Below are 16,195 nucleotides of genomic sequence, written 5' to 3'. Positions count from 1 at the left end.
TCAATATGTTTTAAACCTTCTCCTAAGGTTTTGCAAAGATTGGTACAATAATGTGGAAATTATAAAGAAAGTTTGTGTTCAGTCCCTCTGGGGTCCGAACGGACCCCAGCAAAAATGTGCAGTTTTTAAAACAAACTTTGGAAGCTAACTCCTTAACCACTTATAATATGACTACCAAACTTTTAGACAATAATAAGAATGTAAACCTAAATCCTCTGAAAAATTTCTGTGTCATCAACATGTAATTTGACGACATTATGACGTTATTTGCCTAATCAGGGCGGCCATCTTGGATTTTGACCAATGACATCATGAAATTAGCATAAATTATAAATTTTAAGTCATGAAAATTACATTGAATTTCATAGAATTTAATTGTTGTGAGAAAACAGGTGTAGTTTACCAAGAAAACCTTGTTAAAATTGAAATTGTCAAATTTTGACAAAAATATGCCTGTTAGAATATAGTTGCCATGGCAACCCCCAAAAATGATAAACTTACTTTATTGACGACAAGCTTTTGCGAACAATATTTTGTGATAAATTACCAAGTTTCGTAGCTTTAGCTCTAGCCGTTCATGAGTTATGCGACATAAATGTTGCTGAGGGCCTCAAAATTCCCCTATCTGGTCGGAATAGGTTTAGTGCGAAATGTGGTCCTTTTGAACTTTTGCATAAATTATGATAATGACTTGGAATTATCAACACCTTAACATTTCAAAATCTTCCTCTTACATTGACGAAGCAATTTATATACAATGATCGCCGATAAGAAATGGTACTGAGATTTTATGAACAAAACATTTTGGGGTCCGTTTGGACCCCACTCGGTCATTTTAGTCGCAAAAAAAGGTCGGGTGCTTGAGGGTTAAAACGCCAGTGGGAGTGAAATACTCCACAAAACAGATTTCTTTGTAGCAAAATGGATCATTGTTATAAGTATCGTCCATTCACTAGTTTTCACATACTAGTGAATCAGGTCCAGGTTCAGGTCCAAACCTGGACCTGATCCTCTGGACCAGAACCGGACCTGGACCTGAATTTTTTGTACCAGTACCCACCCCTAGTCGACATGTTTGCATAATGTGTCCTTCTGAAGGTCGTTGAGATATAATCGTAAATCCAAGGAACCGTCGGCGAGCTGTGCAGTATGTTAACTGTTATGTCTCCTGGACGGAATCAATACAAAACACGACCTGTTATGTTTATAAAGCGGAAGATTTAACCATAGGGCCACAGCAAGTAACTTTTATGGATGCCATCCTATGCAGAGTGCAAAAATAAAGAGATAACGCGAAAAAATACAAGATGGGTAAAAAAAAACAAGATGGCTAAATTTTCAAAATAGACACCATAAACGTCGTAACAAGATTTGAAGTGACAAAACGCGACATCACAACGAACAAGGCATTCATTCCTGTATTAAAGAAGTGAACTATTGTAGTAAAAGTGATACTAGTTTGCTACACTGGTATCACTTGCCAAGCTGTCAACTACATTCATGGCTTCCATATTGGTGTCACTCTTACAACTATCCAACAAGTTTCACTTCTGCAACTATAATCATGGCTACCTCCCTAGTGTCCCTTCTAGAGGTATAATCATTAGGCTACAATACAGCATGTTTGCCCATTCGGGTCTATCTGACCATCCCCGAAGAGGAAACAAGTTCCTTTTTTTTCTCTAAAATCAGCAATGACCAGGCAAAAATTAATGAGCGCGCTGATGTCATCCATAAACTTTACATGCTGTGGCTTAATATTTAACCATAAGTAGTGTCATTAGCTACTGTTTCTTCTTTCAAACAGTTAATGATTGTTTCGTCGATGAAGGTTAGACATTCAGGTAATAAGATACGCCAAATAGCATTAGCCAAGAAACTAGTACTGGATATGATATTGGAAACGGTCAGATGTTCAGATAACATCCGTTACCTTTCGTCAGTGACAGTTGATTGAGTACTTGCTATTTGGCAATGATTGTTCTCAGTGTTCAATTGTACGAGAGGTACTTTTCTATAATTAGGCAGTTTCATTTTTTTATTGAAAGACACGAAGTCCACTTCAAGACTACAGGTTGAATAAATAGGACTGGAACAATATTTCGTCTCCCTAAATAAAAAATGACCGAGACTCGCTAAGAGTTAGCCTAAAGCACTATCTGAACCAATAAGATAAGCAGGGGTCATTAAGGCTGCTCGGGAAATTCCCTACCCCATTCTGAGACCATAATGGTTATGATCAACTCACACCGGTACCCTCAAGCAAGTTCACCTTTATCCGCGAGGTAACCTAGAGCCGTTTTTTTCTAATTTAGGAATATCAAGTTGGCGGAAGGTGGTATTAAACTGCTATATTTTAAAAATATTGCAGTCTAAAATTACAGTAAGTTGACTTGATACATGACCCCTAAATACAACGTTTTTTTTAATACAACGGATATAGGTTACCCCCACAGATAAAGGTGAACTAGCGTTGCCATGATCTTATTCAAGAATTATTGTTGTTATTTAGTACTACTACGATTTAGAAGCATATCTATCATTAGTAATGTTCACTACATCACCACCTTTCTGGCATAAGAAACTGATTATTAGTACCCTTATCTACCCGTATCTGTAACATCACTCAGCGAGTGTGCCATTTCTTTAATGGCACGATTTGCAATCAAAACGCGGTGTAAAATTGGCAATATGTCATGTCAGACGTCTACTTTTTCCCACGTATTTACCTTGCACTAGTGTTACAGGATATGTGGTGAAGGTAATGGTCCGTGTAATTATTTCAGTGATTGAATTTGTCCAAACATACCTTTGCTAATTAGTAGTTTGCCGACTTTTAATTAAAAACTAATCTTCTCTACTTGTAAAGTAAACAATTTGATACAGGCTTGATCCGCTCAACGAGCTTCATTTAGCAAAACAGGCTGATGATTCGTATGAAATATTATGTGACTTTATTTCCTAAGTAGAGTAGCGAAAAGTGTTACTTTGCACCCCATTGTTACGTCAAAGTACTAGTATAGGGCGGTTAAAACAGTTGCAAATTCAAATTTAAATGCAAATTTTAACGTATAACGACTTCCATGTTTGTTTGCAAGATTGATACACACAAAACATTTTCTCCATCAGGTCCGAATCTATTTTGTCGCTTTCAACTTGAGCTGCTAGTGTAGTGTAGTGTGTTGTATATGAGAGCTTAACCCTTTCGCATTGTAATATCAATTTTCATCTATGAAAAAAATGAAGATTTAGGTTTGGGTGTGTCTGTCTGTCTGTCTGTCTGTCTGTCTGTCTGTCTGTCTGTCTGTCTGTGTATTTGTGTTTCCGTATTTTTGTAGTCAGCATAACTCACTGAACCTCCTGAAGGATTACGATGATATTTGCTATATGGGTATGTGTTGGGAAGTCAAAGGTCAAGGTCGATTTTGGGGCCCCGGTATGTGACCTTGGTTCTGCAGCAGAACTTTGGAATCCGTTTTTTGTCTTTTGACCTGGACGTGCTATGGTCTTGATTTTTTGGTGGCAGGTAGTTTGTGACGTAGTGAAGAAGTGATGTATATTTTGGCCCCCCTAGCTGCTTGCTCTGAAACTGCAATTGATCCTTTTTTTCTCTTTTCCCCCCTAAACTCTTACAGGTGTGAATGTTCGGAGTCAACAGGAATTGTACGATGCAACAAGGCTGGTTTAACAACAATCCCAGCATCCATCCCACCCTACGCAACTTCACTCACCATCACCGGAAATAGCATACCCGTCATATCCGGTCCCATGAACTCTTCCTCGCTGCTGAATTTGAACCTTGCCAACAACAAAATCCAGGTTATTGAGAATTCATCATTTGATCTCCTACCGTTTCTACGCAAGCTCAACTTGGACAGAAACCCTATCAAAGTAAGTTGACAAGCAGCACATCTTATTAGTAAAGTTAAGTTCGTCCGTATGTAACTATGTAAACTGCAATCGTTTTGTGCCAGTTTTTATAGGTACGGGCCGTACTGTGCGTATGCCTGCGTACCTAAAACAGATACAAAACGATTGAAGTGCGTATTTTGTGTACGACTGCGTATGAAACAAAATTCTCAATACGGTCCGCATACGGACTTTTGTGTGACTGGCTACAAAGGTGGGTTCACACATGCGTATGTATTCAAGTCCGTATGCGGACCGTATGGAAGTCTCAACCTCTACCAGGCTCAACAGCTTTGCTGGAAAAATAACAGAAATTGGACAAATAGTTGATATGCCAGACGAATTAACTGGGTCGCAAACCATACTTCTCGGCCAGCTAACTCCTTTGCCATAATATGCATCTATATTTTTTCCAATTTCTACTATTCTTGCAGCGACCTTCAGAGCCTGGTAGAGGCTAAAAACTCCATACGGACCTCATACGGACATAATATGTACTCTCGTGTGAATGCACCCCTAAGATAAGTCATTGTCCCAGGCGTAACGATCAAGAATGTAATGTACCCATTTTGCGTCATTAAGCGTGATTTGTGCGTGTGAGGGTACAAAGGACGTGCCCGCAGAATAACAAACGCGACCAGGGCGAACTAGATTTCAAACCACGCGTAGTTAAAATCACATCAACAGTTAAAGACAAGTGTTCTTGTAACGAGGACGCATTCGCCATCAAATAGAATGGATGCCTTTCCACGAAATTGGTGAACGGATTGCTCTAAGTGCCTCAAGCGCGTGGGAGAGACAATTTAGAAGAACAATTACAGATTATTTGTAGACTGGCGCGTACGCGTGTGTAATGACATCTGCATTTGCGTCACCCGGATAAATCGTTAAGAACTCAATACCAGGTTGTCAACGTTTATTTCGTTACCATTAAAGCTGCTCAACAAAGTTTTTTCAAACTTTTCTTCAGACTCATTTCCTTTCCGTTTTTAAAGTCTTCGTCTCTGTAATGTATGAATGAATAAATGGATTTTATTGCTCAACAATTGCACAAGGTACAATGTATGAAGTAAGTTCGCAAAGATTCTATTCCAAGTTGATAATATGGATGACATCCTTTGGGAATCCCAAAACTGAAGTTAACTTGCGAATAAAATAAAAAGTTTGACAAAAAAATTGCCTTCATTATGAAATCTTAGTGGTCTGGAAGGTTAAACAAATGACAAATATAAAGTATTGAATACCAAACAATAGATTCTTTATTTCTGTTTTCACAGTCTTCTTCTTTGACATTGTTATTGACGTTGACTTTAATATATGTTTTCTGATATATCTTTATCTACAACAGATATTTGCTCCTTTTTAGCTGCTTTGTACGATTTAAAGCATGGTAAAAACTTTTTCCTTTGTTTGTAATTTTTGCAAACGGCCGAAAATTGATGCATGTGCGGATGTCATCCATATAATCAAATCAACATGGCCTGACGATAAGCTCACTGAATTTCCCGGCATTACGAACGTAGCGGACATGTTGACGGTTACTTAGTATGCCGTAAGGTGGCTACCTTCTCGTCTGGGGAAAATAATATAGGTCACGCATAACTGTTGCTTTAAAAGATTGAAGGCTCATCGATCTATATCTTTAGTGTACTTTGGACGGATTCCTTGTTGCTTACTTCCAAACGCAACGAAAGCATTTCTCCGTGAAGACACAAGAGAAAAAGATAGTTGCCATTATTATGTTGTGCCATATCAACTGATAACTTGAAAAAGAAAATTTAAGATCATTTTATTAAAATACATGAAATCAACATTCCTTATGTTGGTGCAAAGTCTTTTTAAATTTTATTAGAATGCAGGACATCAACTTTCTTCTTATCTTAGTACAAAGTCAATTTTCGTTTTTGAAGTTACCGCTTTAGTACCAATCATTTTGTGGTAATTTGATGTTGTCAATTTCAGTCAATAGGGAGGTTGCATCATGGGTATCAACAGGACATAACAATAAATGTTGAAAATTTCTGTCCTGGTATATGTGGTAACATTGTACCAAAAGTACACTCAATATACTGTAACAATCCTCGTCTCTATCATAAGTTGGGCAATCCAGGGTTCTCCCCAGAATTTCTTAGTATAGTGGAGGCCGGCTTTCAAAAATAACCCGCACCAACGCGCTGCACTTTCATGAAAATGGGTTCATTTTGCATGACAGAGGGTGTCAAATACTACAATTATAATATTATCATTAATATATTGTTGTGATTCCTTTGTTGTGAAGTGGCAAAATTACTATTGTTTTGATCATTGCTCATTCACAAGTTTTTGCAGACAATGCTGACTGGAAAAGTGATGCCACTTGGCACAAAAATCTGTGAATTGTCATTAATTCTAGCAAAATTAACAAAGAAAATAGGGAAGAAACACACTAAATTTGAAAAATAGTATAGTGGAGCTGGCTGAGAGTATAGTGGAGGGCCTCCCTTATTCCACTCTCTGGGGAGAACCCTGGCAATCCATTATAGTAGAATTCATTCTCAATATCATTATGACGTGTTTAATAGAGAGATGGGCCATATCATCCCGTACGTCCCGTTACACGTCGCTGTCAAAACTGAATCGTAAACAACGTCATGACGTCTTTGGCGCTGTACAGACGTAGATCAGCGGAGGCGCCACTCTGGCGCGGGAAGCTGAATGGGCGGGTTACGCTGACAGAAGTCATGAACTCGTGACACTGTTAGCTGACATGGCTGACCCAAACTACACATTATCACACCCAGGATGTTCATAATGCCTCCAGATATTTTTTTTTATGTCTCTTTGTCATGATCATTTTTTTCACTTCTTTTTTTGTTATATCTTTTTTCATTTCATTTGATTGGCTTGGTTTGGAGACTACAGTAGAAGCCGTTTAATTGCACACCCCATTTGCCAGCATATTTTGTGCAATTATCCAGGTGGTGTAACAAAGCGAAGTTATCCAGCTGCACCGCACCACCACGGGATTTTTGGGGTGCGATTAACAGAAGTGTGCGATAATCCTTTGTGCGATTTACTGGCTTCTTACTGTAATGTATTTCATTTCGTTTTCTAGTTTGCTTTGCATGCAATGGAAGTAGAATAATTCCAAATTCTACTACATGTCTTTGCTCCATTTATCGTTCAAACAATTAGTTTCTGGCGGTGACTTGTGTCTTGATCTTGTGAAGATTGATCAAAATTACATTATACTTTGCACGTTTCTGTGACTTTGTCACCATCTATTCTAGTTATGCATTCTGGTACACATTTATCATTTTTCATCTTCAATGCAACATAAAATATCCGGAGCCATACCTCTTACGATTCCAATTGTCATTTCTATAATAAGATTGGTCAAAATTACATACTTAACACGTTTCTGCGAAGTTGCCACCGTCTATTCTAGTTATACATTCTGGCACACATTTGTAACTTTTCATCTTCAATGCGACGTTACATATCCGGAACCATTCCTCGCAAGATTCCACCTGTCATTTCTGTACTGTCTATTATAAGATTGATCAAACTTACATACTTTGTGCACGATTCTACACCGTTGCCACCATCTATTCTAGTTACATTCTGGTACACATTTGTCATTTTTCATCTTCAATATGACGTTACATATCCGGAACCATTCCTCGTACGATTCCACCTGTCATTTCAGTACCGAAGTCTTTTATAAGATTGATCAAAACTACATGTTTTGCACGGTTCTGAAAGTGAAAAGTTTCGACCATCTATGCTAGTTATACATTCTGGTACACATTTGTAATTTCCGGAACCATTCCGGAACCATTCCTCCTGCGATTCCACTTGTCATTTCTGTACTGTAGTCTATTGTAAGATTGATCGAAATAACATACTTTGCAAGTTTCTGCGACGGTGCCGCTATCTATTCTCATTTTTCATCTTCAATGTGACGTTAATATCCGGAACCATTCCTCGTACGATTCCACCTGTCATTTCTGTACTGTAGTCTATTATTTCTTCCCGGTAGTCTGAGCACTGACAGATGTTTCGCCCTCCGTGCGTATATATCAGACGTGAGCACAGGTCGGCGCCACATGGAGTTAATACCGCTCCCACGTACGGACGTCAATGACGCTTTAGAAAACGCATCCATCTTGACGTTTACGCAGCCGAAATCGATCGTCTTGCAAATACCTCACCCTGTGCTATTAGGTCCTCTTTCCCGACTCAACGTAGATCGCACTACGAGCTTGGTGCGACCAAAATTTTATCTTTGATTTCATGAATAAAGTACGACTTACAAGGCAACGAAATACATGAAATATAAAATGAATAGTTCTTTATCTATAGATATCTATGTGTTAAAAAATCCCAGAACTATCGTAGAGTGGAATGTGTTAAAACCAAGAACAGTAGGAGCATCTTCGCTAGATAATTTTAAAGAACATTTGCAGATACTCGTAGATGTGCGAAAGCTAGGTATGACAGATCATTCAGTTCAATATAACCAGCTGCTGCCGCGCCGCGTGCCTACGAAGCTGGTACGTTTCACTGAAGGGCGGTTATATCGGCTATATAGATACAAATATAGACCAGAAATTTGTTTAGTGCTTTGTAAAGTCTTTGGTCGTTCAGTGATTGTAACACGGTCGCAGCATTAACTACTTGGAAGGTGGTGTTACGGATTGAGCCCGCTTGTCAGCAGGAACAGCGTGTGATCTGCCTGGCTTTGTGCGATAAAAATAAACACGTGTTTAAGGAATTGAAGGATTTCAGGTCGTGTATGGCGAAAAAAACTACTAAGTATTATATTTGATAACACGCTGTTCTCATTATATACATTTCTTATACTTAAAAGCATAAGGAATATTCATGAACTCACAGACATTCGGAAATGTTGAATATGATCATATTACTATAATTGAGGGCTTGTATGCTCCTTTTCTGCAAGGTATAGGCAGCTTATTTTGAGTAACAATTATATTATACATAATGAAAACCGTCTTGTCCAAATAATTCATATCGAGGCGGCCAAATTTTGCGTTTTTCCTGCTTTGATTTTAGCGTAATACGTAGAGAGTCTTCTGAATTCAGCGTAAAGCGTTGTCAGTACCCCCAATGCAGACCCTCGCAATTTTTTTTTCACCAGGACCAAAAATTTAGTTGCGAAAGCGAGACTTGTCATATACAGCGAGAGTAGGATTCGAACTTTGTAATCGAATAAAATTCATGTTTCCGTGGATGTTCCTAGACTAATTAAACGGGGCAACATTACCTGATAAATGAAAACGACCTAAAACTGTACGAGACTACCCCCATCATTCCAGTGACGTCGTAACGTCTGTAACAAATTAGATCCTGAAACCAATTAGCTACCATTATACAATACATTACGACTACCCCCCTATAAGGGTTGATTGAATCCCACTAATTGACATGACATATTTCTAACTGTCTCATCGAAAAGAAATTTGATTCTAATGCTGGATTTCGGCGGGGCTCGTATCTAATGCCTCTTATCGTAAACTGTCTTGTGTGGGCCGCATTTAATCTAGATTGGATTGCTGTAATTCCAGGGTCACATTTTTCAACCTAGGTCCGGCTGAGCAGACTACGGGAACGAAATGTATGAAATAAAAGATATAAACACATAAGACATGTCGAGCGTGATGTACTGCTCTCCTATCAGGTATACAGGCTAGGAATCCCCTAACAGTGTCAGGACCATTACTTGGTGTAACACCAGCCTGTATTAAACCCTTGATCTCCTAAATGCAAAAGGGTATACAGGAATCCCCCAAACAGTGTCCTGGTAATTATTTGGCAAGCCGTACGTATAGGGTGTGACACCAGCTCTAAACGCAAAAGGGTGTATAGGAATCCCCTGACAGTCTCTGGGTCATTATTTGCCAGCCGTACTTATTGGGTGTGACACCGGCCTGGGTTAGAACCCCAGACCTCTAAATGCAAAAGGTTTACAGGAATCCCCTAACAGTGTCCGAGACATTATTTGCCAGCCATACTTATTAGGTGTGACACCTGCCTGGGTTGGAATGCCAGAACCTCTACATGCAAAATGGTATACAGGAATTCCTTAACAGTATACAAGAAATTATTTGACAGGACGTATACTTATTTGGTATGACACCTGCCTGGGTTGGAAAGCCAGACCTCCTAAATACAAACTTTAAGGTGTATACAGGAATCCCCCGACAGTGTCCGTATCATTATTCGGCAGGCCGCGCTTACTCGGTGTGACACTTGCATGAGTTGGAACAACACCAGACTTTGAGACAGACCTCCTAAGTGCAAAAGGGTATACAGGAATCCCCTAACAGTATCCGGATCATTATTTGGCAGCCTTGGTTGGAATAATTCCAGACCTTCTCTAAATGCAAAAGACACTCAGGCCATTCAGACAGAATGAGAATTACCCGACCGCCAACTGCCATTTACCGAATCGTTCTCTCAGCCTAGCGGGTCCGTGGGATCGATAGAGTTGATGATGTTCTCATCTATTACCTTACTCTACGACCCTAGCTCTCAGCTATATCTTCAAAACAAATCTTTCTGTGTGTATATATAGAACATAACCTCGACAAATCCCTTTTCTATGTAAAAACATCATTACCTACGTGAAGGAGGTATTGTCTGAAGTGACTGTGTGTATATATGTCTGTGTATGAACAAGGGTTGTTGGTGATGATTTAACCCTATTTGTACATAACTGCTTGATGACGTTTCAGCCGACCTCCTGTCCCCTTCTTCATGGCAATACTGTCTGATTCTATTTGTACTGATTTTACAAATCTGCCGCTAGGTGTCGCTGCAGTACGCAGTCCCAATCGTGACTAAACTTGTACCCCCCCCCCCCCACACACACACACCTTCACAGTTTGAAAGTGACGATATTTGTATCTACTTTTTAAATGCATTTTTTTCCTTTTTCATGTATCTTTCTGACTTTTTCTTTCTGTTACCTACCCTCACCCTTTTTTCATTAGGAATGTTTATCGCTTTTGTATCTATATACCGAAACGTTATTCCAAGCTCTCTAGTACCTTTGTGTGCGTATTCAAGTTAGGTGGTCCGTTTTTCACCCGTCACTTCATCTATATACAATAAAAAAATGCAGCCTACAATATCGATCTACAGACCCAATTCTAAACGGCCTTGCACTTGACTGCGTTCCCTTCCTGACATCAGCCCATCAACCTACCGGTATCCTTACACTTGTTTCATTTGGAATGTCCATCGTACTTGTACACGAATCTATGACAAAAAGTTATGCTAAGCGTTACAATGCCTTTTTTGTGCGTATTCAAGTTAGTTGGTCCGTTTTTCACCCGTCACTTCATCTATATACAATAAATGCAGCCTACAATATCGATCTACAGACCCAATTCTAAACGGCCTTGCACTTGACTGCGTTTCCTTCCTGACATCAACCCATAAACCTACCGGTACCCTTACATTTGTTTCATTTGGAATGTCCATCGTTCTTGACTCTTGTACACGAATCTATGACAAAACGTTATGCCAAGCGTTTCAATGCGCATGCCTTTAGTGCGTATTCAAGTTAGGTGGTCCGTTTTTCACCCGTCACTTCATTTATACACAATAAATGCAAACTACAATATCGATCTACAGACCCAATTCTAAACGGTCATACACTTGGCCGTGTTGCCTTCCTGGTGTGCTTGAATAATCCATGTGTTATCTGGCGACTGTTTCCTTGTAGTTCGTGAGCAGAAACGGAAGAGGTTTCATCTACAGTCTCGGATCCCTGCGGGAGTTGAGCATGATTGGGTGCGGTCTGGGCGATGGAACCTCCGCCAAGGGAAATCGATCGAATGTGCAAAGCCTGGTTTATACCCTAGCCAAGTCACAACTAGGTAAAGTGTGGCTCATTTTTGTTGTATACTAAAATAAATATAGAATATCTTATAACTTATTGCGTTGTTTTTATTGTACGATTTGATTGTAAATCTCGGCGCAATTAAGTTTTTTTTTACATTTTTATCAATAAATAAACCAATTACTACTATATCTTTATATCTTATTCGCATGTATTCAAATAATTATTGGCGGTAGGGTAATTAAAGCACAGTGCGTATAAAAAAGCCTCTCCTTAAAAGCATTATATGAAGCATTAACATTGAGTAAAACACAATCAAACTTATTCAAATACAATTCAATCTCTACAACTGGATAAAAACGGATATTTACTTCCGGACGTTTCGAGTGACATCCATCACTCTTCTTCAGCAAAAGCAGAATGAACTAGTCAGAACAATTCAATACCAGTACAGCTAACTAGAAAAACTGGTTTAACCACTAAATCGTTAGGATCATATGCAAAAGGTTACACAAAATAATGCAAATCATGTTAGCACAATCAAACATACATATAATTACAACACGGATGGCTAACCGTACAAACGTACAAAAAAGACAAGTTATGTGTATGATCAATTTCAAAAGTCTATCTGTACAATAAACTAAAGTGTGAACAATATCGAAAATGATACAGTTGTGTGAAAGTAGCATGGATGATCGTATTAGAAGAGAAAATAATGCAAATGAGTTGTTGTAGATCTACAATATGATAACAAGTATACTTCTTTGGCATATACATTTTAGGCTTTGATAACATTAAGTTTCTTCAATACCATAAAAACATTTTCTAGAATTTATTGATTCATACATTTTCCCAAGAAAAACAAAATTTGATTTCATTTTTTCTTTCAGGTTCGTTGAAAAAACTGAATCTTGCGAGCAACCGTCTGTCGTCATTGCCAGCCCTCCTGTTGGACGCTCTACCCTCTCTGGAGGCACTGCATCTGCGCAACAACACCATATCCGAAATCCCCCAAAACCTTTTTCTCAAAACCCCTGAGCTACGCGTCATAGACCTCAGTTTCAACAGAATCCGAACGGTTGCCGTGGAAACGACCGAACAATTTGACAAGCTGGCTTCCCGGCATTCCATCAAGGTAAACCTCACCAGCAACCCTTTTTACTGCGACTGCGCACTAGTGGGTTTCATCAGCTGGATGCACCAGACTCGAAACGTCACTATTGTGAAAAACGTCACGTACAAATGTACAGCCAGCCAATCAGGACCCTTGTCGGGTAGAAGTATAATGAATTTAATCCCGAAGTACCTCGGGTGTTCGTCGACGTCACGGGGTACCGGTTTGCGGCTGCCGTACGCCGGGCTTGTCGTAATTATCGTGGTTCTGTCGTTATTGTTCGTTACCGTGATGTATTTGAACAGGCGCGGGATCGCGCGGCATTGCACCGAGCTCCAGAACGCCAGGAAAGGTAGAGTGGAGGAGAGAGATCGGCCATGCGTCGCCCTGCCATACTCAGAAGTGACGTCAACGATATCTTGATCCGTGTAGTTCTATTGAATACAGACAGGTGGCGTGATTTTATAATATGGTATGTGACTGGTGTGTTTGTTGTGATGAACGAAAACAGTTTGACATTCCATGTAGTTTCATCACCTAGATGCCTTGTTACCACGGAAGCTCATCTGTGTTGGTAGTAATCATAGTGCAATGCTCCACACAATGATATACACGGATCAAATTTTCAACGACCACTGTCGAAATACTGGAAACAATGTCAGAATACTGGACACTGAACAGGACTACTTTGTAAGAGGTATAAAGGAGGCCATTAACATATCGGGGCATACCAGCCATCACTGAACAGAGACGGTGGGCGATATTAACTTCCTGACACTTTCGACCAATTGCTGACGTCACGCATCCACAAGATCACGTGTTACTGTAATGAGATCACGTGTCTGAAACTCTCGCGACTTTACATTTTGAAGTGACTGGTCATCAGTATTGATCCTGAAGAAGGCGACAGTGGTGGTTGGAAATTTGATCCGTGCTAACCGTAGTGTTGGAAGAAAGTTAAGCAGTGTACTATAGATGCCCTGTATGATGTATGTGACCATCTGATTCTTGTACGTGATGCTTGTCATGTGGGCTTTGTGTGCGTTAATATGAACTTGATATGTCGATATGACAAGCAGTTGTGGATGCTATAAACATACACTAGCAAGGACGTAACTGTTACGACGATGACTTAAGAAACAGGACACAAGGTTGTTTCAGGATAGTTCATATGGATGACTTAATTTTCAATACAACCGCTTCAGAATGATATTCATGTTTGACAGTGCATGTGTTCTTTACCTTCAAGTTTGAGAAGAACATGTGCGCATTCTTTGTAATTAGCATGACAAGGATGTTAAATTTCATTTAACCTCCTTGTTCTATGATTTTAAATCTGCATGCCTAGTGTTTACTTGGGTCAAGTACTACATATGTATAATGGTATGTCACTAGATGGCGCTTCAGCACTAATCTCCGAGCAGATCCACGTTGGCATAATATAGTATCAAACCCACCGTTTGACTCCCTTTGGCCGGCTATACTCCTTGACCAGCTTTGATACTATATTATGGCACCGTAGGATGATGATGGCACCGTAGGATCTGCTTGGAGATTACTTCAGCACCACCTGTTATGATTAGTGAGAACAGTCATGCCAGTATCGGTATTTGCCTCCGCTAGGTGCCGCTCTTGTTTAATTGATTTGAACCATTCGATGTCTATACACTGACTTACTGTGTTCACAGTATTACGTCACCAGCTTCTGTACATGTGTCAACTATAGCTACTTGTGCACATATTTTGTTGACGTCATGATGAAGATGATGATTATGAGGGTAAAACAGACGTGTACATATATTTCTAAATTCCGAGAGAGGGTGATACATTTGTTTCGGTTATGAAAGCTGTTGTACTAGAAATTATGTCGTCTTCTTGACTTACCTCAAAATGAATCTCCATCATTTGTTCCAATTCAAACAACTGAGGGCTATCTCTAATGGTTATGTAGTGTTGTACTAGGATTTTCTCCTTCAAAGTTACCATAATTTGGCCTATTATATTAGCATGAAAGCATAATTTGGCCTCAAATGTTAACAAACATGTCAGCATCCACTTTTGGAAAAGTTATGCATGGCGTAAAGTAATAGAGATCACTTGCAATTGGTCATTTTACAGTGTTTGGAAAGTTTGTGAAAAAAGTATTGTGAATGATGATGGTAATGTGCTATGGAGCGACTTAATCGCAAAATTTGACAGAACTATAAGCAATATATTCGTCCTGTATAAACAACAGTTAGCAAATGAACAAAGAATCTCACAAATCATGATAACTATACTGGTCCATCTTCAAAGCTGTACGTTGATTGCCATAGCTATAGGAAAAACTAAATGTGGCTGATACAAGAGAATAAAGTTAGGAAAAATGTAAGTGAAAATACGAGGTCCTTGTGAGCCGAGTACGCTTGTCATTGTCAGCGTGGTGTTTGTCTGTGTTTATTCATCTAGTAAATGATTAAAAGGGCTTTAGAAAGTATTACAGTCGTGTTTCGTGCATTCTTTTAAAATCCTCGTCACTTGATGCAATTTGAAATCCGCGCGTCTGGTGTTTCTATTGATCTGGTACCATCATCTATCGCTAGATGTCGCTTCTAAACCACCTGTTGTTAGTTTGATCGGATCTTTTGAACCATTCGGTGTACGTGCATGTACTACCTTACTGTGTCCATACTGTAATCGCTAGGAAAGATACAAACAGCACTCAAACGGGAATATTCTTGAGCAACATACGTTCAACGACAAGTCGAACGAAGCATAGAACTTGGTTTCTCAAAGTCTAATGTTGGTTTTCTTTGAATGGTTGATATAGGTGTTTTTTCGAGCTTGGTTTACAAGGTTTTAAATGTATCCGTCAAACTGACACTGTAAACAGGGATGGTCTACTCGGAAATGACGACGACTCTGGGTCAACGTACGCAAGGTCATTACGCTCAGAATGTCACGTCGCTTCTCAAACTAAGCATCTATAACGTTGTACATTGCAGTAGACGTTGATGAACGTTGTGTTTGAAGGACTAGAAAGAAAGGGCGTTTGTTTTGATACTTAGGTACTTTCATTTGGTGTGTTTTCGCTCCCTTTTAAAAGTGTTTGTGCGTGAATGTGTGAGTGAGTGAGTGTGTGTGTGTTTGTATGTATGTATGTGTGTGTTTGTGCGTGTGTGTGAGTGTGCGTTTGTGTATGTGTGTGTACATGTATGTGTGCATGTGTATGTGTGTGTGTGTGTGTGTGTGTGTGTGTGTGTGTGTGTGTGTGTGTGTGTTTGGAATTGCACGACGTAGTTTACTTACTAAAGGCGACAGACCCAGCGACAAAAGTA

General features: G+C 39.4%; 1 protein-coding gene across 1 annotated transcript; it reads left to right on the top strand.

Annotated features, from left to right (window-relative positions):
- The first annotated feature begins 2,461 nt into the window (after window positions 1-2,461).
- Window positions 2,462-15,354, top strand: LOC118423319 (trophoblast glycoprotein-like). The gene is made up of 3 exons (XM_035831435.1): window positions 2,462-3,891; window positions 11,645-11,798; window positions 12,655-15,354. The coding sequence occupies exons 1-3, from the start codon at window positions 3,553-3,555 to the stop codon at window positions 13,299-13,301; spliced, it is 1,140 nt and encodes a 379-aa protein (XP_035687328.1). The 5' UTR covers window positions 2,462-3,552; the 3' UTR covers window positions 13,302-15,354.
- Window positions 15,355-16,195: the final 841 nt, after the last annotated feature.

This window comes from Branchiostoma floridae, chromosome 9 (genome assembly GCF_000003815.2).
Source record: "Branchiostoma floridae strain S238N-H82 chromosome 9, Bfl_VNyyK, whole genome shotgun sequence".
NCBI classification, from domain to species: Eukaryota; Metazoa; Chordata; class Leptocardii; order Amphioxiformes; family Branchiostomatidae; genus Branchiostoma; species Branchiostoma floridae.
The sequence above is the reverse complement of the archived record's forward strand: the minus strand, read 5'-3'. Positions and strand labels throughout refer to the sequence as shown.

Coding starts and splice junctions, on each gene's coding strand:
- LOC118423319 (XM_035831435.1), top strand. CDS start 3,553: ATGTATATTTTGGCCCCCCTAGCTGCTTGCTCTGAAACTGCAATTGAT. Junction 3,892..11,644: donor TGGACAGAAACCCTATCAAA/GTAAGTTGACAA, acceptor GTTTCCTTGTAG/TTCGTGAGCAGAAACGGAAG. Junction 11,799..12,654: donor CCTAGCCAAGTCACAACTAG/GTAAAGTGTGGC, acceptor TTTTTCTTTCAG/GTTCGTTGAAAAAACTGAAT.